A 23,307-nucleotide genomic window follows, 5' to 3' on the forward strand; every position below is an offset into this window, starting at 1 on the left:
TAAGGGTGTTTCACATTACTATTGTTTTCTACATTTTAGTTTTGGATTGATTGTGATAATACAGTTTTGATTTGATTTTGTTTAGTAGTGTTTGTGTATGTTGTTTTATATCGTGTACATATTTGACATTCTCCACGCCTCAGTAATACCTTTTAAAACCAACACGACGATGATTAATACGAGAGAGAGAGATAATAACCAGATACAATAATTGAAACGACCAAACAACGCTTTTTATTCAATTTAAAATGCACCCAAATGCGTTCGCCACTCTCAAAATACAAGTAACAAAGTAACCAATTCTTTAAACTCAAAAAACTATTAGTTTTCATGCAAATCAACATTGGTCATTGCTAACATAAAACATAAATAATAATAATAGCAACGCCATAAACGAAAGCATCAACGGCGTTTAGTCCCTGTTGCTGCTTCCCATGCCTGCAATATGTTGTGTACTATTTCTTCCACACCAACCCCATGTTTCACCTACAAACACAAAACAAAACCTTAAAACTTTACATCCAAAATACACAACTAATGAAACATGTCAACATTCATTCCAACAAACAAACCTGAGCAAATACAAATGGCCCACCATCGCGCATTTTAAGTGCATCGCGCTCCATGACAGCCAAATCAGCCCCGACTGCCACTGCAAGGTCTGTCTTATTTATAACTGAATGTACGCACAAATAAATAAAAATATAATTAGTTTTAACATTTTTGGTATAATAATGCTACCCAAAAAAAAGATATATAAGATGCATACCAAAAGGTCAGCTTGTGTTATGCCTGGCCCCCCTTTTCGAGGAATTTTATCACCACCGGAGACGTCTATGATGTAGATTATGTAATCAGCCAGTTCCCTACTGAAATTGGCCGCTAAATTATCTGCATCCACAAAAATTATATAAATATTAATTAAAATAATAAGCATATTGACTAATCAGAATCAATAATCAGTTTATATGCTGATTGATGTTGTAATGAACTGGTTGTTAGTGTTTGATAAATCTTCGATTATTTACCGGTCTGGTAAGTAAAACTAGGGCTGTTAAACAGGTCGCGTTTGCGGGTTAAACTTGACACGAACCCAAAAATGTTTTAAGCATTTATAATTAAACTAGGCCAGTTAATTTTGTAAACTTTCAAAACATTGGCATAAATATACCCAAATAGTTTATGTTATTACATAAATACATTTTACAAATAAATGAAGGTTAAACGTGTCAACCCGTGAATCCTGCAGATGGACGAAAAATGTCGCCTATAAATCCAACTTTGTGTGTGTGTGTAATTGTATTATCAATAATGAAAATGCAGGTAAATTTCTTTAAAATTGGATCAAATTAAAATACTAAATACGCAATCTTGATATAAAACTATTGACCGTTACTTCAAATACTTTATAACACGCATCCAAACAACCCCTAAATTAAACAAAGGTATAATGCTAATACAAATTAGATATTAATTACCTCCTCCAGATTCACAAAGAAGTATGTCTGCTTTATACAAATTAGAAAGCTCTTCAAGTGGGCCTAGATTAATGCTGATATCTTCCCTAATTGCAGCATGCGGGCACCCGCCAGTCTCCACAGCGCGTATCCTTTCCTCGGGGAGCGCGCCGTTTTTAACTAAAAACTCACCATCCTCTTTCGTGAATATGTCGTTTGTAACCTTAACAATTGGAAAAAAAAACATAAGATATGTTAATGATTATATAAAATATAATGAAGTAGATGTTAGAATTTGTCATTACATACCGCAGCAAGACTGTATTTGTCACGCAGATATCTGCAGAGTGCCAACATCAAAGCTGTTTTTCTGCATTGGTAAGTGACAGGTTAATTAGAGAAAAGAAACAATATTTATAATTATAATTTTAATATATATATGTAAACTGATACAAAGTTTGCAGGGTAACACCCTTGGCAAATCCGACATCGACAGTGGACAGGAGAGTTCATGGGTTCATAAGGAATGTATGGACCTCTAACAAAACCAACGCACTTGGTTTTAAAAAGCGCAAGGTGCATTGAGACGTTTAGGTCCCAATATCCCTTTGGTTGTTTTTACGTAACAGACTCCTATGGACGTAACTTTGACCAAGTTTGACCCAGATATACCACCATCCTTTTTATTTAGCAAACCATTCACAATTACTTCACCACTAACCACTTTGATTATTTTTACATATCAGACTCCTACAGGCCCTAACTTTGTGGTGCGCACATATGATGTATATATGTGTGAACCCTCGGGTGGGCAAAAGTGAAATTGCACTAATTTTGACGTTATTTTACTAATCTCGTGAAAATAACGTTAAAAGTGACGGACGGTTAATCAGGCATCATGTAGTGGCGTTGATAGCCGAAAGACAAGGGTACATGCACCGATCAGCTGGTGTCCCGATGATTGAGTGCTATGTGCCTTATGTCCAAGGCTTGATGCAAAACTACTATCGAGCCGGGGGTCTCACCGAAAGCAGCCTCTCTATCCTTATAGGGTAGAGGTAAGGCTGTCTACATCTTACCCTCCTCAGACCCTACCATAGCTTTGCTATTGGTGGGATATACTGAGTACGATGATGATGATGATGATGATGAGACTCCTATGGACGTAACTTTGACCAAGTTTGACCCAGATATACCACCATCCTTTTTATTTAGCAAACCATTCACAATTACTTCACCACTAACCACTTTGATTATTTTTACATATCAGACTCCTACAGGCCCTAACTTTGACCACATTTGACCCAAATACACCGCCTCGAACAAGCTTTTATAACTATGCCAACGTGGTTTAGGCGCACCAGCTATAAATGAGAGAAGAACTCAGTTAAGCATGCTCGGATGAGTGCAAAATGAATAATATTGTTAGAGGTCACTAGAGGATGTTTACAACATCCACATCATAAAAATACTAATTTTATCTTTATAACTGAAATTTTTTAATCCTAGAACTATCATCATCACATTGTACATTTTCAAACTAAGTCGTTCAAAACATTGCGGGCAACAAGCTACGTAGCTAGCCCTTTCTGAATAGCAAAGTCGTTTAAAAATTACCCGGTGCCAACAGGACCACCAATACCAATAGTGAAAGCTCTCTCATTAAAATCCCTAGTAACAAGTGGTGGAGCCCGTCGGCTATAGAACCCGGGCGAGTAAATGGGCTCGTGCGAGTGCGGTGCCAACCCATCATGGCTGTGGTATATCTTCCCATCTTTCCCCACAAATGATGACCTGATTCAAATAAAACAGCCCAGCATAAATCTGTATTACTCCGTATTAATCAGACAACCAAATGGAGTTAGTTCATCAAATATTCAACACGTGGCGGCCCAATATTGCCTCATCACATCGCCACGTCATTTTTTTTAAATTAAAATAAGCAAATAAAACTTCATTAAATTAAATAAATAAAAAAAAGACACAAAAAACGCTCGCCTCGTGGGCGGGCGAGAACTAGGAGAAGCAGAAGTTATCTTATTTACTTAGGGCCTAAATGCACTCGTAACCGCGTCGTCGTCGTCATGCTCCTCCTTGGCCTCTTTTATGAGCTTATTTACTACGGATCTAAATGCACTCATAACCTCATTTTGCTGCTCCGCCGCCTCTTGTCTGAGCTTATTAATCACCATGGTATTCTCAATACATTGATCGATAATGTTGCTAGTATTTGTCGAATCCATTTTTGTGAAAATAGGATGATAATGGGTTTTGGAGGTTGAGTTGGGTATAAAATGAAAGGTTGAAAATGGTTGGGCATTTATATTGATTTTGTTAATTATTATTATTATTTTTAGTTAATACTTAATTGGACCGTTTGATACGGGCAAAATAATACAGCCCGAAATCGCCCTAAAATCGCCTAGAGGGGCGGTGTGGAGGGCGATTTTCAACCTGGTGTTGTGGGCCCACTACACTTAGCCTTACCCGCTGTGGTCGTGATGGTGGTCGTGGTCATGGTCATGGTCATGGTCATGATGGTGGTGGTGTTCTGATGACATTTTGGTGAGGGTTTTGAGTGTGACAGTGAAGAGTCAAGTGTGGAGGGTCTGGTGAAAGAGATGAAGAAGAAGAAGAAGAAGAAGAAGAAGATAAGGGGGTTGACCTTGTGTCGTTTTATCAATTGTAATATTATTAAGTGTTAGGCTAAACATATTTACTTAGAGTACTTGTCAATTGCCATACCCCTACTCAATTTTCAATTCATTTTTAACACTTGTATTTTACATATAACTCTCCTCTAATATTTTTTGTAAAACTTATCATAATAGTAGTATTAGTAACTAGGTTAGGCTATGTCTAGTGGAGGGGCTACAATTGAGGGCGAATTGCGCCGTGTGACGCCCAGTCAACAAGGGGTGAGAATTTACTTTTAGGGTGTAATGATGTAGGGGGCTACAATTAGTAATATAATAATATAATATATATATGTATATATAATACACACACAGTCCATACATGCCGGCCCCACCAAGTCAAAATTCGCCCCTTCTTCCAGCGACGAGAAGAACTCGCCCCCGCCCCTTTTCGCCCAAAAATCGCCGGGGGGGGCGGTGTTCGCGCCCCTTCTCGCCGTTTGTCGCCCAAGCTCACGCCCCACTACAGATGGTCTTATAAACTCGTGTATTACACGGGTTTGAAAAATTAAATATCATTCATTATCTTATTATATGATTCCGGTTCTACAAGTTGCAATAATCATGTACCAAAATACACATCAAAACTCTTGAAAAGTCACAAAAGCTGAAAATTGTAAAAAAAAAAAAAAAAAACTTTTTCTAATTATATTGTTGTGTTAGTTTCATCGTATGTTGCTACTGAATTAACATTTGTAAGAGTTTTTATCGGTAAAAAAATACTAAAGGATTCAAATTGAAAATTTAATGATATTAAGTTACTAACCATCCATAACCAACAAAATAAACTTGTGTTGCTTACTTCATGTTTTTTTTTTCCTAATCCATGCCTTAGATTATAAAATTAGAACCAAGAGCAAGTGTATATTTGGTAATATCGGCAAATAAATTGTAATACTAATAAAGTTATAGGCATTTTATCCCATTTTATTTAGTTTCAAACATGTCATCTTATTAACACATTTTACTCAATTCCAACAACATACAAGAAACTAAGCAGTTGTAGTGCGCTTTATATTTGTGTGTAAATGTAAAAATAGTGTAAAGAAAACATGTTCGGAACCAAAAGTAATATTCTTCTTAAAATAACCAGTTCTGACTCTAACTTGTAGCGACCAAACCGGTTCTTATGCGTTGCGCCGACTGACATGGCCCGTCCTTTTTGCCAGTTATAAGAGAACACAAGTAGCACATTTGACCCTTTTACTTAAATGGTCGAATACAAGCTAAACTTGCCTGAAATGTTTCAAGTGATACTAAAAGTGGGCATGTTTCAAATAAAACTTGTTGTGACCCATTACACAAATCAGAGTAAAAAAAATTGTTGCAAAGATTTTATTCACAATAAATAAATATCTCACTGAAAACCAAACTCATTCCTCCCATACGCATTTAAACAATTTTGAGATTCCTGTATAGAATATAGAACACAAACAAATAATAATAATAATAATAATAATAATAATAATAATAAACCAACTTAAAAGAAATAGATAAGCATTTAGAACACCCTACTCATGATCTTACTCCTTATAATGATTTTCTATAAATTCGGTTTGCAACACCCGTAATTACAACCATTTTTCTATCATTTATATTATTCAAATATACTTTATGGCCTCAACTTGTAAGATTTTAAAAAAAATAAGTGTTGTGCCTATAACAAACAACACAATATCATCATCACCAAGATACTCTTCCGAGAAGATATGAATTTTGCTTCATGAATATAAATGGATATCATTAAGGAAACACAACACCCCATGACACCAGTGTATTTTAGAGATCAAAACAACACATTTTCTATATTAAGTTTGACCCAAAACTCTAATTGATGCAAATTTGTGACAATGAAATTCACTATCATCTAACATATGACCAAAAAAAGGCAAATAATTATTAAATCTGAAAGAAAGGGTACATATATTCGTCATAATCAATCTACTATTCTCATTGAATGTTGAGTTATGTCAAATTAACAAAAGTTATCAATACATAGAAAAAATTTATTATATAGAATTAATAGTAAAAAATAATCAAATAAGATTGACCATTTTAGTATTGATTAGAGTAAAGACGAAACGTGACACCTTCTGAATTGGTCAATAATAAACTAAAAACATACAACACAAATTTATACACACTAAAATGAGTGTCAAAAGTTCTACATATGTTCTTTTATTTCTATTTTTTTTACTTTATTTACTATTATAAATAATAAAAAAATCATTAATATGGAAAGTTTAAAATACTTATAATTGTTTTAATTAGATATTTATGTCTATTTTTACTTTATTTACTACTATAAAATTAGAGATAAATCATTAATATGAGATGTTTAAAATATTTTTTAATTGTTTTAATTAAATAGTTATGACTTTCAAAGTTTAACAATAATGATGCCACTTGACAAAAAAATTGGAAAATTATGTGTCATGTGACACAATAATTGTTTTTGTTTATTATAATAGTAGATATTGATTATATTTTTTTTGTAAAGTTTTTTTTATTTTCTCTCTTTTATGTTTATTATTCTTTATAATAATAATAATAATAATATTTATTACCCTTATAAAATATGTTTAAAGGAATAATGATATAATTTCTTTATAAAAACGATAAAATAATTTGCATATTTTTATCTTTTGCGTGCTTCTCGCTCAAGAAAAAAAAAATCCTTTGAACATATTTTGTTAGGTTCGGGTGTATAAAATTATTATCACATTAGAAAAGAACCAACCTGTTGATCAAGTCGATGTTGTTTAATCTTTGTTTTATTGATTAAAAATAATGTGATTTTTTTTAATAAAATGTAAGCTATCTCTAAAAAATATTTAAAAAATCATACTTCAAAGTATTAAAAAATTATAAAAACCGTTTATCTTATATAAAAAAATGTTTTTACATTAACATTTTTTTTGTCATAAAAAACAAAAAAAAAATAATATATGAAAAAAAAGAATAAGAAAAACTCTTTATAGAATAAAAATATGTAAAATAATAGATTAATTATGACAATAAAAGATAACAAAATGGTAAACGGAAAACAAAAAGGTTTAAACCGTACTAATGAAAAACTTGAGGGAGGGGCACGTTTAATAAAAATGAAGAGAATGTGGGTACGTTTAGCAACATCCTATTATCAACAGTGAATTCTTTTTTGATATTGATTTGCAAACAAGCTAGCCCTTACAAATTTACCTTAAATTATTGTTGGGAGTTAGTTACCATTTTCGTCCTTGGTTTTTTTTCCACAACCCTTTGTAGTAGGGGGTGTTAACCACTTACCGGGTAAACTATATCACATATCGAGTTAACTGGGTCAGGTCAAAAAATATCTAAACTAATTCGTAATTCGACCTTGTTAAGGTTTGGATTAGTCTGGATGCTCTAGATTAGACCCACAATGCTTAGATGCATGAGTGACACAACATCAACATATCCACTCCTTGACTTTCAGTCACGTCTTTGTCCAAGAAGTCATCTTATTTAAAGGATAAATCTAAGATAGACGCAAATCATACCCGTAATGCTTATAATTGTAGCCTATTATGACAATATTACTCATGCAATATAACAAACCACAAAATAAATAAAAGGAGAAAGAAAGAAAATGAAAAGAGATAAGTGAAGGAAAAATTCCATCCCACATTGGTGGAGGAAAGAAATGGAGAAGAAACCACCATAGTATAAATAGGTTTGTAAACTCTTGTCCCACATTGCTAGATTAACAAACTAGTGAGCTCTTTATAATAAATGAAATTTCTATGTTAATATTCTTATAAGACATATCACACCCAGTGGTCCTATCGAATGGTGCGAAGCACCCGAACGCGTACGGGCACGGGCTCGGGCGAGGTGCGATGGGCGCAATGTGGCGCTTTGGAAATTAAAATAAATTAAAAATCCTTCCATCGCGTACCGCGACGGGTTTGGGTTACCCATCGCGTATCGCGACGAGGAGGTTACGCAGAGGACACGTAGCCTGCCACGTGGCGTGCCACGTAGCAGGCCTAGGGCTGTACGCGACGGATTTCTATTTATGGCCATCGCGTACCGCGATGGGGTCCAAAGCTTACTATAAATAGAAAGGCATCGGGACTTCATTTCTTCGTTCAAAATCTTTCTTTCTCTATGAATACACACACATATTAAGATATATATAGTATAATACCCAAGTTATCGTAGCGATATCCTATCCGATCGAAAGAAATATACACGAATCCAAAAGCTCTACCTGTTAAGGTACGACATTGTGCCATTGTGTAAAGTTTCTACTCTCGTGATTATCGTTATGATTATTGGTTTTATACTAATCTAGATATACTACATTGTGTTTATCCTAGGTGCTTAATACCAAGAGACGTTTTCTTTAATTGTAAACCTGCAAGGTGAGACATTCAAGTTTTTATACAACTCACATTTGCGTGAGACAACTATTTTTCCGACACTGTCATGGTGATTTCAAAACATATAAAACCCATGATATATTGTCTAAATATTTTCAAATGTATTTATAAAGTATTTAAAATACATTACAGTGATTAAGTCTTTGTAGACTTACAGGATGGTTACTACTGGTATTGTGGGGTTATGTATACAAGGCTTGCCTACTGGGCTATTACACGTTACTTATTGGACAAGTGTTAGCCAATAAGTAATATGACCACAGTCATAGATACGGTCGAGTGACAAGTACCTTTCGGTAATTTGTAAGCAGACAGATGTAAAAACATCTTAATGCTGTAACTGTAAAATGTGTCATTTACAAATGAACGTACTCACCAGTATTTCTTGCTGATCAAATATTTTAAACATGTTTCAGGTGACTTGTTAGAGACAAAGGAATGATGCCTGCAGGCTTCCAGCTTAAATAAGTGGCTTGTCACCAGAATAAAGAAACGTGTTTTGTAAATAAGGGTTTGACCCTATAAAACATATGTTTGTATTAAAAGGGATTAAGTTCCCGTTTTATCATAATAATAATCATGGTGTTTTTATAACTCTGATCATTTTTCCTTACTACGGTTCTGATGAAATTTCCGCTGCAAAATAATATAATAAACACCGATACCACCAATCAATGTTCACGGCTTCCCTCCCGGGTTATAGGGGTCGGGGGCTGTGACATGCAAGTTATGAATCAAATGCCAAAATGGTTGTAAGAAGAGAAGGGCGAGTAAAATTTATGACCTTTCGATAGATGAGATCAAGTTGATAGAGAGGCAGTTTTAGTCGTAAACCTAACACCGCCTCCCACGCACCCACCACCACCTAAACATAAAAGGTAAACCCGAAAACCTAACACTAAAAGTTAAACTAAACCGTAAAGTTAAACCAACATTTCTCGAGATTTTTTTTTTGAACAAAGGTACAAGAAACATTTTAGTTTCTTTTTACCTTTTTACTTTTTAACTTATATTTAGATAGGGTTAATTTTGTACAACAAAACCGCCATACCACCATCACCGTCGACGCCTCCACCACCATCGTTGTTGCCAGCACCATCGCCATCATCATTTTTATTCTGGTAAATTTTCTTTGTTTTGAGGTAGGGTTATTTTTGTAATTTTTGTTTTATTCCTATGTTTTTTTTCCTACCCAAACAACAAATAATAATTCATTTCATTCATATAAGTTACTCAAATATAACAAATAAATAGTAGTGATGGTCACTCAAATTATTCCATTTCTGTTCATTCCTTTACATACCAAACTCTTTGTATAATCATTACCCAAAAAAAAAAAAATAATAATAAGTTTTTGGATAGAAAAACAACTAAACACCGTATCATCACGGATCAATTGAAATGTGCCTTGAAAACCAATAAACCCAAACCCTAACACGCCTTATCATATCATCAATCAATCAATTGAAACCACCCAATGGCTGACGATGATACCGGAACCAAGAAGAAGCGAGTGGTGGTTGAATCGCTAGGATGGTTAACCGAATCCTCAATCATGCCCAAAAAACACCGAGCCATCGCCGGCGTAGGCCCTTCGTCCATTCTGGACCTTAAAGCCCAGTTATACAAGTCTCAAGAAGAAGCCAAAGCTTCCAATAATATTAATAGGAACCCAGATCAGCTCCAGTTCCACCGTGCCAAGAAGAAGATCCTTCCCAATGACCCGTTTTCCCGCAAGAACTCCGGCGTTGACGCTCGCGAGCATAAGTAAGTACCCACCCATTTGAGAAGTTACAAGCATATTATATAATCTATATAATTGCAATTTAATAGTTAGTTTTGTTTTTGAAACTTGATGCTACCATAGTTACCAAATTCGATCATTGTTGGCTCTGCGAATTGGGTCGGTTAAGGGGTATGCTAGTGGCCATTCGTTTTTGTTAAATCGGCACCGACCTCTTTAAGCTTCTGCTGCAATTCTAACTTCCAACGAACCCAAATCGAATACACAGTCGATTAAAATAGGATCCCCTTTTGGGCGTTCTGATCAATTTGTAAAGAGTGTCAAGCACTTTCACGTTTCTGTAAAACATATACACGGATACTTTATGTTTTCTTTGTCTCATCTGTGTTAGAGCTCTAGACCCATCTCACATCAATAACCTGACCTCTGCCGCCTATAGGTCTTTTTGGACAAGTTTCTTTTGAAGTATATACCCGCATGCCAAGTTTGGTTCGTAACAATCTATCTTCCGGGGCATATGATGATTCTTTCACCATTTGGGGGGTTAATTTACCTACTAAAATATCACCAGTTTCCACCCAAGATCCCAGCATTACAATTCCATTTTTGTCAAGTTTCGGAGTAAATAGACTTCTAAATGCGGTATTTCATTAGTGAATCTTTCGGGGCCTTGGTTAATCTGAATTTCATATTTCCAAATTCTAACTCAATTTCAGTAATTCGGATTTTTATGTTTTGGTAATTTAGTAACTTGGATTTATGTTTTGGTAATTTGGATTCTCGTCATTTATGTTTTGAAATGGGTATACCAGACTGAACTCTGGTTAAATGAACCTACCCCCCCCCCCCCCCCCCCCCCCCGGTACCGAATACGTCCCTCTAGCGAACCGCGTACCCTTACCGGAGCGAGCCACGAATTAGGTAACTCTGGTATAAATAGGTTACTAAATTATATATAGAGCTTGTTTATGCTTAAAATTTTGGGTATATGATGATAGACAGGGACAAAGCTTCCTTAAGGCCGGGGGTGCCCCCCCTCCCGTTTTTTTGCGCGGTAGTGTATATTGACTCTTTTTTCGTCCGAAAATTTGTATACGTAGTGTAAATTTACTCGTTTTGGACCGAAAATTTGATCCCGGCCCCCCTAGTTTATGATTTTTATAATACATTTTGAGTCCGGCCTTCTGACGAACTCGTCCAAGCTTCGCCACTGATGATAGAGTCGTGTAAGAAATATAAAAAAACTTTGCGTCTTGCGTACCCAAGGCAATGCGCTTTTGCGCTTCGCGCCTCAGTTTTAAACCATGTCGCTTTTGTGCGCCTCTTGCTTTTTAAAACCAAGTGATAGTTCCTAACTTTCTATTAATCGTTAATTTTTTTTCTCATAACAAATCAATGCAATTTCAGGGATAAGTTGGAGATGAAAGCCGAGAAAGACGGGACCGCCAGCTATGCAGCCCTAGAGAAGAAAGCCGAGCTGTATGAAAAGCTAGTAAGGGGAGAATTATCTGATGAAGAAGACCAGGAGAAATACTGTGTTGACTTTTCTAACAAGACTCTTGTAAACGACAAACCTGAAACACAAAACCTGTTGTTCTCAGAAACAAACAGACCCGAGTCTGATACATATGATGAGCCCGTGTTGCCCGATACACATGCCATGGGCCCCGGTCGGGCCGCTGGTACATTAGACAACAATGAACATAAGCGTTTTGTAAGGTATTCTTTCAACATTTCTGTTTTATGTTTTTTTAAGAAATAAGAATGTTTTTTTGGAAGATTTCTTCATGATCAAGAAAATGTTTTTATGGTTTTATAGGGAAGTGCATGCGGAAGTGAATGAAGCTCGATCAAAAGTGTCGGAATTGAAGGTTAGGAGGCAAGAACAGGTGGCCGCTCGGCGAGAGAAGTTAAAACAGGCGTATTTCAAGAAACAGTTGGAGAAGCTGAAAGCTCAATCTAAACAAGGTGATAATAATGATTCATGAGTTAGCATTTGATGTGTGATTTTGTTAGACTGGAAACTTGTATATGTATGAGATTGACATCTTCCAGTTTAATATTAGATTGGTCTTCAACTGTTGTGATTGTGATATTTTATCGGCTGGAAAGATGCCTGAGGATGTGAAGTCTTTTGGTTTTCTTTGGATTAAACATAGGTCTAAATTCAAGTCCTTAAATTGGAAGGATTGGTGTAACTTTTCCTTTTAGTTTGCTTAGCTTTGTTTCTTCTTTTGGCTCTAGCTCTTGGCTAGTTCGGCCCATTTTAATGAAAGCTCCCGTTCGGAAAAAAGAAAAAGAAAAAAAAAGGAAGTTTAAATTCATTAACTTCCCATGGTGCATGCTCTTTGCAGATGATATTGTGTTAGTGGCTCAGACTAAACAAAGCTTGAACGAAAGGCTAGAGGAGTGGCGTGTAGCTTTAGAGGATAAAGGTTTAAAAATTAGTCGCTCTAAGACAGAGTACCTTTGTTGTGACTCCAGTGGTGTTGGCGATAGCGAGGACACCCAGATCACTATTGAGGACAAGGTGGTTCCGCAGATAACGAAGTTTAAATATTTAGGATCGTTTGTCCAAAGCAATGGAGAGATAGACAGTGACATAACCCACCGCATACAAGCTGGCTGGTGTAGGTGGAAAGCAGCCACTGGGGTTTTTTGCGACAAGCGGTTCTCATCTAAATTAAAAAGGAAATTTTATAGAGTCGCAGTTAGACCTGCAATGTTGTATGGAACAAACTGTTGGGTCATCAAGAAGACACAGGCGCGCAAGATGGAAGTAGCAGAGATGAGGATGCTGAGGTGGATGTGCGAACACACTAGATTAGATAGGATTAGAAATGAGGTCTTTAGGGAAAGGTTAGGAATAGTTAGCATATCAGAGAAAATAAAAAAAGGGAGATTGAGATGGTTTGGGCATGTGAAGAGGAGACTAACAACAACGCCAGTTAGAGTAGTGGAAACCTTCATTGTGGAAGGAAAGAGAAGCAGAGGCAGGCCTAAATCGACTTGGGATGAGAGAATTAGACATGACTTGACAGAGTTGCACCTCTCTGAGGACATGGTCCAGGATAGAGATTCGTGGAGACGTAGGATTAAGGTTAGCGACTTTCTAGGGGAATGTACCTAGTTAGCTTAGCTTTGTATTTAGGGTCTAGTTTGGCTAGCTTGACTCCTTGTTTATGTATATTTTTTGTTTGATGCTATCTTTTAATTCTTATGCCCAGATCTTATTGGTTACAAATTCCTTGCTATTTTGGTAGTTTGCTATTCTATGTATTGCTAAGTGTCTTTGCTGTAGGATGTATGTTTACTCTGTTTACCTGTATGTAGCTTTATGAGCCAGGGGTCTCTAGAAGCAGCCTCTCTATTCTCACGGATAGAGGAAAGACTTGCCTACATCCCACCCTCCCCTGACCCTACCGATAGCGTGCTATGTGGTGGGATATACAGGGCTTGATTGATTGATTGATTGAACTTGATTATAGACTGTCTTCCCATGTTCAGTGGTCTTCTACAATTGAAAGCTGTAGGTCACTTGTTGAAGTTTATCTACCCAATCTTCTGTAAGGTTCCAACGTTAGGGTTGTTTAAATAGTGCACGGCTCGAAATTAGCTTAAAAGAAACTATAGTAAAATCAGCTTAAGCTAATTTGGCTCATACAAATTTTCGGGTAGATATGAGTTCGCTCAAGTAACAACAAAAAACCCAAATCTTCCTGCAAACTTTTACCGAACCTGGAACCGATTTGTGAAATAAACCGATCTGCTCGCCTATACTATTGAAAGTTTATCCTAATGTATTCGGGTTTGAGCTTGAGTCAGCCCTAACTGTGATAACAAAGGTGTTACAAGCTAGATCCACGACTAGATTGACACGATTACTATGGCTTCAAAAAGAGCATCATCAAGCACCTACATGCGTATTCATATACCCATAGAACCATGCTCTACTTTTGAGTGCAAATGTGTTCATAATACGTGATCATGCTCGAGTGGTGTACAGTTAAAGCTTAATAGGATTTCGAGTCACGAGTGGTGTACCGTGTACGATTAAAATTTATTATTTAGTTATCATATTTAGTTATCATTAATATATATGAAACATGTATTTAATTTTTAAAATAAAATATATTACTCTTGTATGAACAACAGTGAAACTAGTATGAAGCATACTGCTCGGCCTCTTTTAAGCTCCACTCGAGCCCGACTTCAAGTATCTCATCACACGCCAATGTCATCGTTTTACCAAGATCTGTAACAATAACCTGTTGTCGGATTAAACAACCAGATAGGTAAAACCTTCATGTTACTTGTGTAAAGAAAAGCTACAAGTCAAAACAAAACAATGGATAGCTCTATAGTATTAACAGTTACAATCAAGGAGAATTTGATCCCCGAACGAAGCTTTTTCATTAATATGATCATAGTCATAACGGTATACAACAATGATGCACAAAAAAACAGCTCAATACAATACGGGTTAGTGTTCTTTAATGGAACCAAATAGTTCTCCAAACGACTTTTTAGGAGCATCTGTCCGTGCAACGATCTCCACAACTTTATAAAATGACTCTGGATGAACCAGTGACTCAACTGCCACCTCAGCAACTTGATCTCTCGGTATTGACCCTTCAGACAACGTATCCTATAAAGAAAAAAACATTGACTGTTTCAGTCAAAGAGGTCACATACTGTTGACCACAAAAGTCAACAGGTGCATTCGTTTAAGCAAGTAGTATTCTTTATAATAATACCTCTGGTTCCATGACAATGTTTCCATTTGGCGGGTCGTTTTTTAACCCTCCGGGCCTTATGATCGTGTAATTAATACCCGATTTTCGTATGTATTGTTCGGCTTGAAGCTTTGCTACTAACACCAACCCGAACGCGTTCAGAAACACATAAGCGGGATTAAGCAACTGGCCCATTGCAGCACCGTTGACCAATATAGAACTCACAAGGATGAAGCGATTCACACCAACCTTTCGACATGCGTCAACTAGATTAACCGTCCCATAATAATCGACCTGTAACCCAGGATCATACCAATTTTCAACAGGGGTGTCAATGATGTCGGGTTGGTGGGAACCCGGACAATATATTCATGTCGTGTCAGAACCACTTAATATCGTTTCGTGTTAACAATCGGTGCATTTTTTTGTACTTTATGTCCTTTTAAATGTTTTTGGTTTCTTTATCTCTCGTTCTCAATTGACAAACTTGGTTTTATATATTTAGCTCAATTAAAAAACCCGAACAAGGTTTAGGGTCATGAACCGATTTATGCACCTCTAGTTAATAACGTTTTTGAAAACTAGGACGACATAAAGATTTCATAACTGAAAATAAATTTCACTTAAGAAAATTAAATTTATGCGGAAATTAATAAGAAATATATCAAACTTTACACTTGAACATAATAAAAATAACCCGTTCTAAAATATAAATATGAACTTTTCTAAAAATCCAATGGTTTAACAGGTTAACCCACATACTAACTGGGTCATATTCATGCTAACCTATTAATCAAACGTGTCAAGCTCGGGTTGACCTGTTTTACAAAACTGGTCGTGTTGGCCGAGCTAAAACCGCTGTTTTTCGTGTTGTGTTTGAAACTGTTGCCTCTAATATTTATTGTTATTAACTTCAATGGTGGATGCAATATGTAGTAATAAAGATGACAAAGTTGTGCAAAACTGACCTTCCATGGAGCCAATAAGTCCCATGAATATTGAAAACCAGTAGCGCATATGACAGCATCTGAATCGTCACCAATGGCCTGGGCTAACTTTTCAGAACCTTCTGTTACATCCGATTTTACCTGACAGTTGCCAATGTTAGGCCTGTTGAACCAAAATGTTCAGTGAATCATTCTTGAACCCTTTGGTGGAAAGTTTGTTTATTTGATAAACGAACGAACATGAAAATAAAAAGTCTGTTCACTTAACTAAACGAACAAGCATACGTTACGTTTGTTTATATATTTACGTGCTCTCATTTATGCTTGTTCATGTTCGTATTAAATTAAATGCAATTATTAGTTACTAGAGGTGCTTTGTGTTCACGGGTTGACGGGTCCAACCCGACACGAACCCGGAAAATTTGACACGAATCCGAACATGACCCAAACCCGAAATTCGTGTAAGACATGTGAACCCGAACGTGACATGCATATTTGCGTGTTCACCCAAAAGTTTTTATTTTTTATATATTTTTTTTCACATATTAATGCTTTAAATTTACATATTTACACAATAAAAAAAACAACAATTGCATATAATGACTAAATCTTATATCAATTTACTTTTTAGTTTTAAACTTTGGCATAAGATACCCACCAGCCAATTTAACTCATTACATAAAACACTTTTTTCAAAAAAAAAAAAAAGACAAATGGGTTAAACGGATAACCCATTTAGCTAAACGGGCTCGTGGGTTCAACCAAAAACTATTCTGAACCAGTTTATACCAAACCCAAACCCAAAAGTTTCGTGTTAGGCTAGCATCGTGCCGGAAATTCAAACCAGTACCAAACACGTAGTTTCGTCTGGTTACGTGTCCTTTGACCATTCGTTTGTCCGATACATGCTAAACAAACGAACGTGAACAAGGTCTTGTTTGGTTCATTTATAGCCCTATTAGTTGGTAATTAACTAAAAAACCAACAAAATCACATTCATTTTCTTCTTTTATATTCGTTCATTCACGTTCATTTAAAATAATATTAAACAACTAACACAAACATGTTCATTTTTAAACAAACGAACACGCACAACAAAACCAATTCGTTTTAAGTGTGCGTGTTCGTTTGTAAATCATAAGCTTGATAAATGCCTTGAACCCCATCTAACACTATATACCCATTTGTCACATTCTGTTGATGATGATATTACTAAAACTCACAAATTGAAGATCTTGACTCGGATTCGGAAACATTGTTTTCGCCTTATCCGTATCCCGAACACCAGCCTTAACCGCAAAGCCCTTCGCCAGCAGCTGCTCAACGATCCTCTTCCCCGTCTTTCCAGTCGCTCCCGATACAAATACCTTCTTTTTTTCGGCTTCAATTTCACTTATTTCCATCTGAAAACACCAAAAATCTAATCTTTATTCCATTTTTGAAACCCAAATTCAAAGAAAACCAAACTAGAGCTAACTGTAAGATTGTGAATTCAACTAACTAACTAACTAACTAACTAACTAACCCGCGTAGTTGATTTGGTGTGAATAGATCTTGGGATTTTGCGAATACTGGAGAAGGGTTTTGAAGCCGTGAGGAGAAACAAAGGGGATGAAGCTGCCATTGTTGTAAGCCACATAAACTAGGTGCATATATACGTACCTCTTTATCATTATTGTATTAATTCACTTTTAGTAAATATTATTATCAGTTTATCTATTTATCTAATAAGATTAGTGATTAGTGAGAGTTTTGGTGCCATAAATCCTTTTTGAATTATTTGACGGCACTTTATTGGTCTAAAACGATACTTTTTTTTTAATTATGGCAAAACGAACGTAATGAAAACCAACTGAATGTCAAATTTTGTTTTTGTTTTAGTTCCGATTCTGTGACGAACGTGACGGAAATGGACCAAATTTGCGTAGACTCACCACCTATCGCACATGATAGACAACATTGAGGTCTTAAAAACGCGGAAGTTTTACCGACCGACGTCACCCCATTGGTCCACCTTAATTTATATATATATACACTTTATTTTTGGTTTTAGTTCCGGTACCATAACATACGTAAACGAAACTGACCGAATTTGCGTCGAATAACGCCCGGGAAAAACGGTTGCGTTTTACCATTGTCCAAATTTTATCAACCTGCCCTGGCTCAACGCGCCGCGTAAAACACTAGTTATAACTGTGTGTGTCTAATATAGCGTAAAAATAAAGTCGTTAAGCGAGTGACAGTGCAATGGAAGCAGTGAAAGAGACTCGAGGCTTCGAGAATCGTGTAATCAGGAAAGTTATTGGAACCATGTCTGGTACATGCATCAAACATATATTATTCTTGTGTAACATCCGTACTTTAGGCCAAGTGTAGTGGGCTACAATTTGGGGCGAGAAGGGGCGACAAAGGGCGCAAACACCGCCCCCGGGGGCGATATTTGGGCGATTAGGGGCGCGGGTGAGGTCTTCTTATCGCCTAGAAGAAGGGAGAATTCTGACTTGGTGGGGCCGGCATGTATGGAGTGTGTGTGTTATACATACATACATACACACATATATTATTATTATTATTATTATATTATATTTGTTGCCCCTACACCATTACACCCCAAAAACAAATTCTCACCCCTTGCTGACTGAGCGTCATATGACGCAAAACGCCCCAATTTGTAGCCCCTCCACTACACATAGCCTTATAGAAATAACAAATAAAGATTTATTATTGTGTTTTATGGCTTTAGTAATTTATTTAATTAAATGAGAAATTAAACATGAGCTTAAAATAATAGAATGGGTTTAATGAAAGACGGCATAAGTACCAACTAAAACCCTTAAACCCTAGTTTTCTATATCAATTCAATATTTTCCCGTGAACCGAAATCATTTATAGCTGCACCAAACTCACAACCAGCTCAACCACCATTCATCTCCACCCTCACGTTTAAGTTGTTATAAATATTATATTTAGTTCTTAATGTTCATGGAGATCCAACGGCATCAATCGTGATAACAACTGATGACAAAGTAGACACGACACGCATGGAACAAAATATGTGTTTTGTTATTATAATTGTTATGGTGTTGTAGATGGTATAATCGATAATATGTTTTTTTACTGTGTTATAGTTAATGATATTCAACGTACTGTGTTTTAGTTCATGAATATCTTTGTGTGTTTTTTCTGTTATTCTGTTTTAATTCTTCAAATACTGTGTGCATTTTTCTTTCATTGTGTTTTAGTTCTGCATATTCTTCATGGTGTGTTTTAGTAAGGACTAAATAAACACATATTGTGTTTTATTTTATCATGTAGAACATATTGTGTTTTAGTTCATGCTGTTGTTCATGAATGTTCTTACTGTCATGCTTGAAATCTGGATTAAAAGTGATTTATAAAACAATTAGTTGAATTAGAATCTTACATTTAATTATTACTAAATATAACTCTTAAAAACTAGACCATCATGCCCCCGATTGAATAAAAAACTAGATTATAAATAAAACACATCATGGTTTTTATAGCTTTCAATCTTAGTCATTAACTTCTAGATCTAAAGAGTTGACATTCCTTCCTATTCTTTTTAAACACAATGGTCGATTTAGTATAACCTCACGCCCTATATAAATAAATATTCTACATATATATGAATTTGTATGAGAAAGAATGTACAAATGATATGGTAAGTAAGGATGACAAATTCCTCTAACTACCTTATAAGTTAAGATAGCAAATCCCTCTAACTTATGTGAACAGTCTACAGATCATACACATGTCGTGAGAAAAAAAGTATACAAGTATAGGAAAGGGTGAAGGAGCCTTATACGTGTTATGTATACGAAAGAGTAGATTCGGTATATGGAAGGTCGACAGACCTTGTACGTATCATGAAAGAATATGACTTAATGGAGGAAGGATCTACGGATCATATTTGCATTAAAGGCAAGAGTTCGAGGTGTAGACGATCAATGTGCCTGATACAAGTCGGGAAAGAATAGGAAGAAAGAATGTAAGTATGTTAAGAAGAACGAAAGAACATGCTAAGTATGTATGTATATCTTATGATATGAATGTGGGCATATTGTTGGGAAAAACGACCACCTAGCCACGAACAGTAAACAAAATTGCGGAATTAATCTTCGTTTGGCTAAACTTTTTCCCGACCCGAATAAACCAATGAGAATGCAAACAAATAGGGTAAATAAAAGTAAATATGACACAATAATTTTAGCGTGGAAAACCTCTCGAGGCGAGAGTAAAAACCACGGGACTACTAGAGCCGCTTCAAATCCACTATCCCCAATAATAAGCAATACAAAGTCTTCTCTAGATAAAACTAGAGGCATACACAAAACATCATATACTTGGTACAAACTAACATCAAGTATATGGAATAAAAACAAAGAGTAAGAGGTAACACCAACGAGAAAATACCGGTCTCTGGAACGTCTCTTATCTTCACAAAACACCAAAAGAAAATAGAGCACATAATATCTTCTCTTCGTAAATGATTCTTGTATCAACAGAAGAGGAACCAAAAAAACTCAACTCTCTTTTGTATGTGTATATGACGGCAGAATATATCACCAACTCCAAAAACAAAACCCTTTAATTCGTTTGTTTCTTGAAGCCCATGTAATGGGTTTGTGATCGCGGGGGGGGGGGGGGGGGGGGGACCAAAAACCAATTTTGGTTTTGTACATGAACAAACAAATATATTAATAATAATATATATTTTTTTCTTTTTCTTTTATGATTACTATATAATAATAATAGTAATAAAACCCATGTAGGTTAATATTTGTTGGGCTTTCTCATGGGCAAAAAACACCCCAACACATATGAATGTGTAAGAATTACCAGTTGCTTTTTAAATCAAAACTCACTCAGCGTGACAGACTTTTGATATGCACGCATACAAATAGGACGTACTGAAGATAAACTGGCATTCGAGAATCAAGAATGTTACCTGTTTGTTGATTGTTAAGACAAGCTATTTATATTTTATATTTCTTTGATTTAGACTTTGTTGATGTGCCCAACCTAAGGTGTTAGGAATCGGGGCCTTACATCTTGTTTGATTGTTTGATACATGTTTCAATCTTGTTACATTCTTTTATGTTCATGTTTATTACATACTATTATAATCTATATCTTACATTTCATAGTAATCTCTTTTTTAATACAAACACTATCATATGTTTCATCGGTTGAAAGATAATATCTTTATTCACTTTATTCATTTTATGTATTTGTGATGCCATCATGGCTTAAAAGCAGAGAATGCTACGACAGAGTTGTGTCCACCCATACCACATGAATTTGAAATCGCTGCATAAAGAAATAGTTGAAAATGAATAAGTGACCTTAACGAATATTGAGATTGGATAATTATGATCAAAATGCTTAGAAACTCACCAACGTTGATTTCATGTTTTTGCTTATAATTTGCAACAGTGTCAAATTCAACTTCAGGATCAATTTTCTATAGTTTGCATAAAAACATGGAACTTAGAGTATGAGAGGAGAAAGAAAAAGAAACAATAGCAAGGAAGATATGACATACAAATTGGTTAATGGTTGGGTGCACCCATCCTGTTTGAATTGCTTTAATTGTAGCAATGGCTTCCATACCTCCTGAGGCTGCAAATGAGTGTCCGATCATTGACTGGAAAACAACACAAGGAAAATACAGTCAGCATGGTGTTCATATAGTGGAGATACATGTATGGTGTTCTTCACCTTGGTGGCGTTGAGTTTGATTCCTGAACTATTCTTGAATACATTCTTTAAAGCCTTTATTTCCGCAAGATCGCCAACCCAAGTAGATGTTGCATGTGCATTGATATAGTTAACCTCCTCTACTGATACACCTGCATTCACTAGGCTGTTTTGTATACAAGATGTAACGCTAAAACCATCCGGTTATGGACTAAGTATATGATATGCATCACAATTTGATGCACCTCCCAAGTATTCAGCAATTATTGGTGCATCCCTTTTCATTGCATGTTCTAAACTCTCCATCACCTACAAACACACGAAACATAAATATTAATATATAAGAAGCTTAATTCAAGTTATATTTTTATATTGCATAATTTACCAAAACACCAGCCCCTTCAGCCAGGACAAAGCCATCTCTATCTTGGTCCCATGGTCTGCAAGCAGTTTGGGGATCATTGTTTCTCTGAGACAACGCCTTACATGCACCAAAACCGGCCAACGTAAGCGGAGTTACACAAGCTTCTACGCCTCCAGCAATCATCAAATCAGCATCCCCGTCTCGGATATGATTTGCGGCAGCACATAAGCAATAATTTGATGTTGCACAAGCAGCTCCAATGGAGTAGGTTTCTATAGCAAGAATGGTGGGGCCCGTACTATGTTGAATATAAGGTGTGAAATATGGTGTGATTTTATTACAGCCTCTTTCCTTTAGAGTCCTTATACCATTAACAAATATCGTTGCTCCTCCCCCTCCTGTTCCAGCAAGCACACCGGCACGCACTTTATCAATCTGCACACTAAAGATAATGAGATCTTACTCATATTTAAGGACACATGATCACATGAAACAAGGAACAAATAAATACCCTGGAGAGCGTACGACCACTAATAGCGGCATCTTCAAGGGCTTTTTTCCCCGCAACAATGCAATACCGTTGACAATCATCCAACCTTTGGTAATGCTTGGGATCAATATATCCAGTTGACTTGAAGTCACGAATCTGACCAGCGAATCGTGTTGGTAACTCTGATGCATCAAATCGATCTATCAACCCAATCGCGCTCTCTCCTGCCAAGAGTCTTTGGTAGAAGATATCAACGTCATTTCCAAACACGGAGACGACTCCCATACCCGTGATAACAACCCGCTTTTTGACATCCTTTTCTCGTTTAGGTGTAGTTGCCGAAATGTGGGAATGTATTATGGGGCGCCTTGTGGTGGTGATGCATGGTGGTGATCTAACGATTATGGGTGAGCTATTTTTAGTTTTACATAGTGGGTTAAGTGCGGTTGCCGAAAAAGGTGTGTACTTAGAGATGAATTTGAGTTCCCATATTAATTTGTCATGAACAACAAGCACATTTGTTTCTATTTAAGGCATTGTTATTATTCTTATTCTTATCGTCTAAGTTTATTTAATACATTTAGCTAGGAGGCGAGAGATGTATCCCCATATTTACATGCTTGCCAAACCTTAGATGTATCCCCGAACGCTGTTAGCTAGGATTTTATGCCTTTAGATAAATGGTAATTTGGTTCGCAAAGATTTTTAAACAAATATAAAATATAACTGAACAAGATGTTGAA

At 36.0% G+C, this 23,307-nt stretch overlaps 3 protein-coding genes and 1 pseudogene across 4 annotated transcripts; 1 reads left to right on the top strand and 3 right to left on the bottom strand.

Moving 5' to 3' along the window:
* Positions 1-222: 222 nt before the first annotated feature.
* LOC143608327 (urease accessory protein G-like) lies at positions 223-4,091 on the bottom strand. The gene is made up of 7 exons (XM_077083386.1): positions 3,945-4,091; positions 3,075-3,251; positions 1,767-1,827; positions 1,479-1,680; positions 766-891; positions 573-676; positions 223-486 (listed from the first exon to the last, which is right to left on the bottom strand). Exons 1-7 carry the CDS (start codon positions 4,016-4,018, stop codon positions 403-405), a joined length of 828 nt encoding a protein of 275 aa, XP_076939501.1. The 5' UTR covers positions 4,019-4,091; the 3' UTR covers positions 223-402.
* Positions 4,092-9,958: 5,867 nt separating this feature from the next.
* On the top strand, positions 9,959-12,550 carry LOC143608356 (uncharacterized protein At4g18257-like). The gene is made up of 3 exons (XM_077083408.1): positions 9,959-10,329; positions 11,714-12,025; positions 12,126-12,550. The coding sequence occupies exons 1-3, from the start codon at positions 10,040-10,042 to the stop codon at positions 12,292-12,294; spliced, it is 771 nt and encodes a 256-aa protein (XP_076939523.1). The 5' UTR covers positions 9,959-10,039; the 3' UTR covers positions 12,295-12,550.
* A 2,014-nt stretch (positions 12,551-14,564) lies between these two features.
* On the bottom strand, positions 14,565-17,663 carry LOC143608336 (uncharacterized protein At2g34460, chloroplastic-like). The gene is made up of 5 exons (XM_077083392.1): positions 17,515-17,663; positions 17,213-17,392; positions 16,011-16,130; positions 15,064-15,336; positions 14,565-14,954 (listed from the first exon to the last, which is right to left on the bottom strand). The coding sequence occupies exons 1-5, from the start codon at positions 17,626-17,628 to the stop codon at positions 14,790-14,792; spliced, it is 852 nt and encodes a 283-aa protein (XP_076939507.1). The 5' UTR covers positions 17,629-17,663; the 3' UTR covers positions 14,565-14,789.
* A 3,304-nt stretch (positions 17,664-20,967) lies between these two features.
* On the bottom strand, positions 20,968-23,054 carry LOC143608332 (3-oxoacyl-[acyl-carrier-protein] synthase I, chloroplastic-like; annotated as a pseudogene). Its single transcript, XR_013149240.1, has 6 exons — positions 22,586-23,054; positions 22,096-22,509; positions 21,732-22,019; positions 21,556-21,657; positions 21,408-21,474; positions 20,968-21,320 (listed from the first exon to the last, which is right to left on the bottom strand). The product of XR_013149240.1 is annotated as a 3-oxoacyl-[acyl-carrier-protein] synthase I, chloroplastic-like (transcript).
* Between the last annotated feature and the right edge of the window lie 253 nt (positions 23,055-23,307).

This window comes from Bidens hawaiensis, unplaced genomic scaffold (assembly GCF_021521415.1).
Source record: "Bidens hawaiensis isolate Kalapana, Puna unplaced genomic scaffold, B.hawaiensis_p1.1 tig00419364_1, whole genome shotgun sequence".
NCBI lineage: Eukaryota > Viridiplantae > Streptophyta > Magnoliopsida > Asterales > Asteraceae > Bidens > Bidens hawaiensis.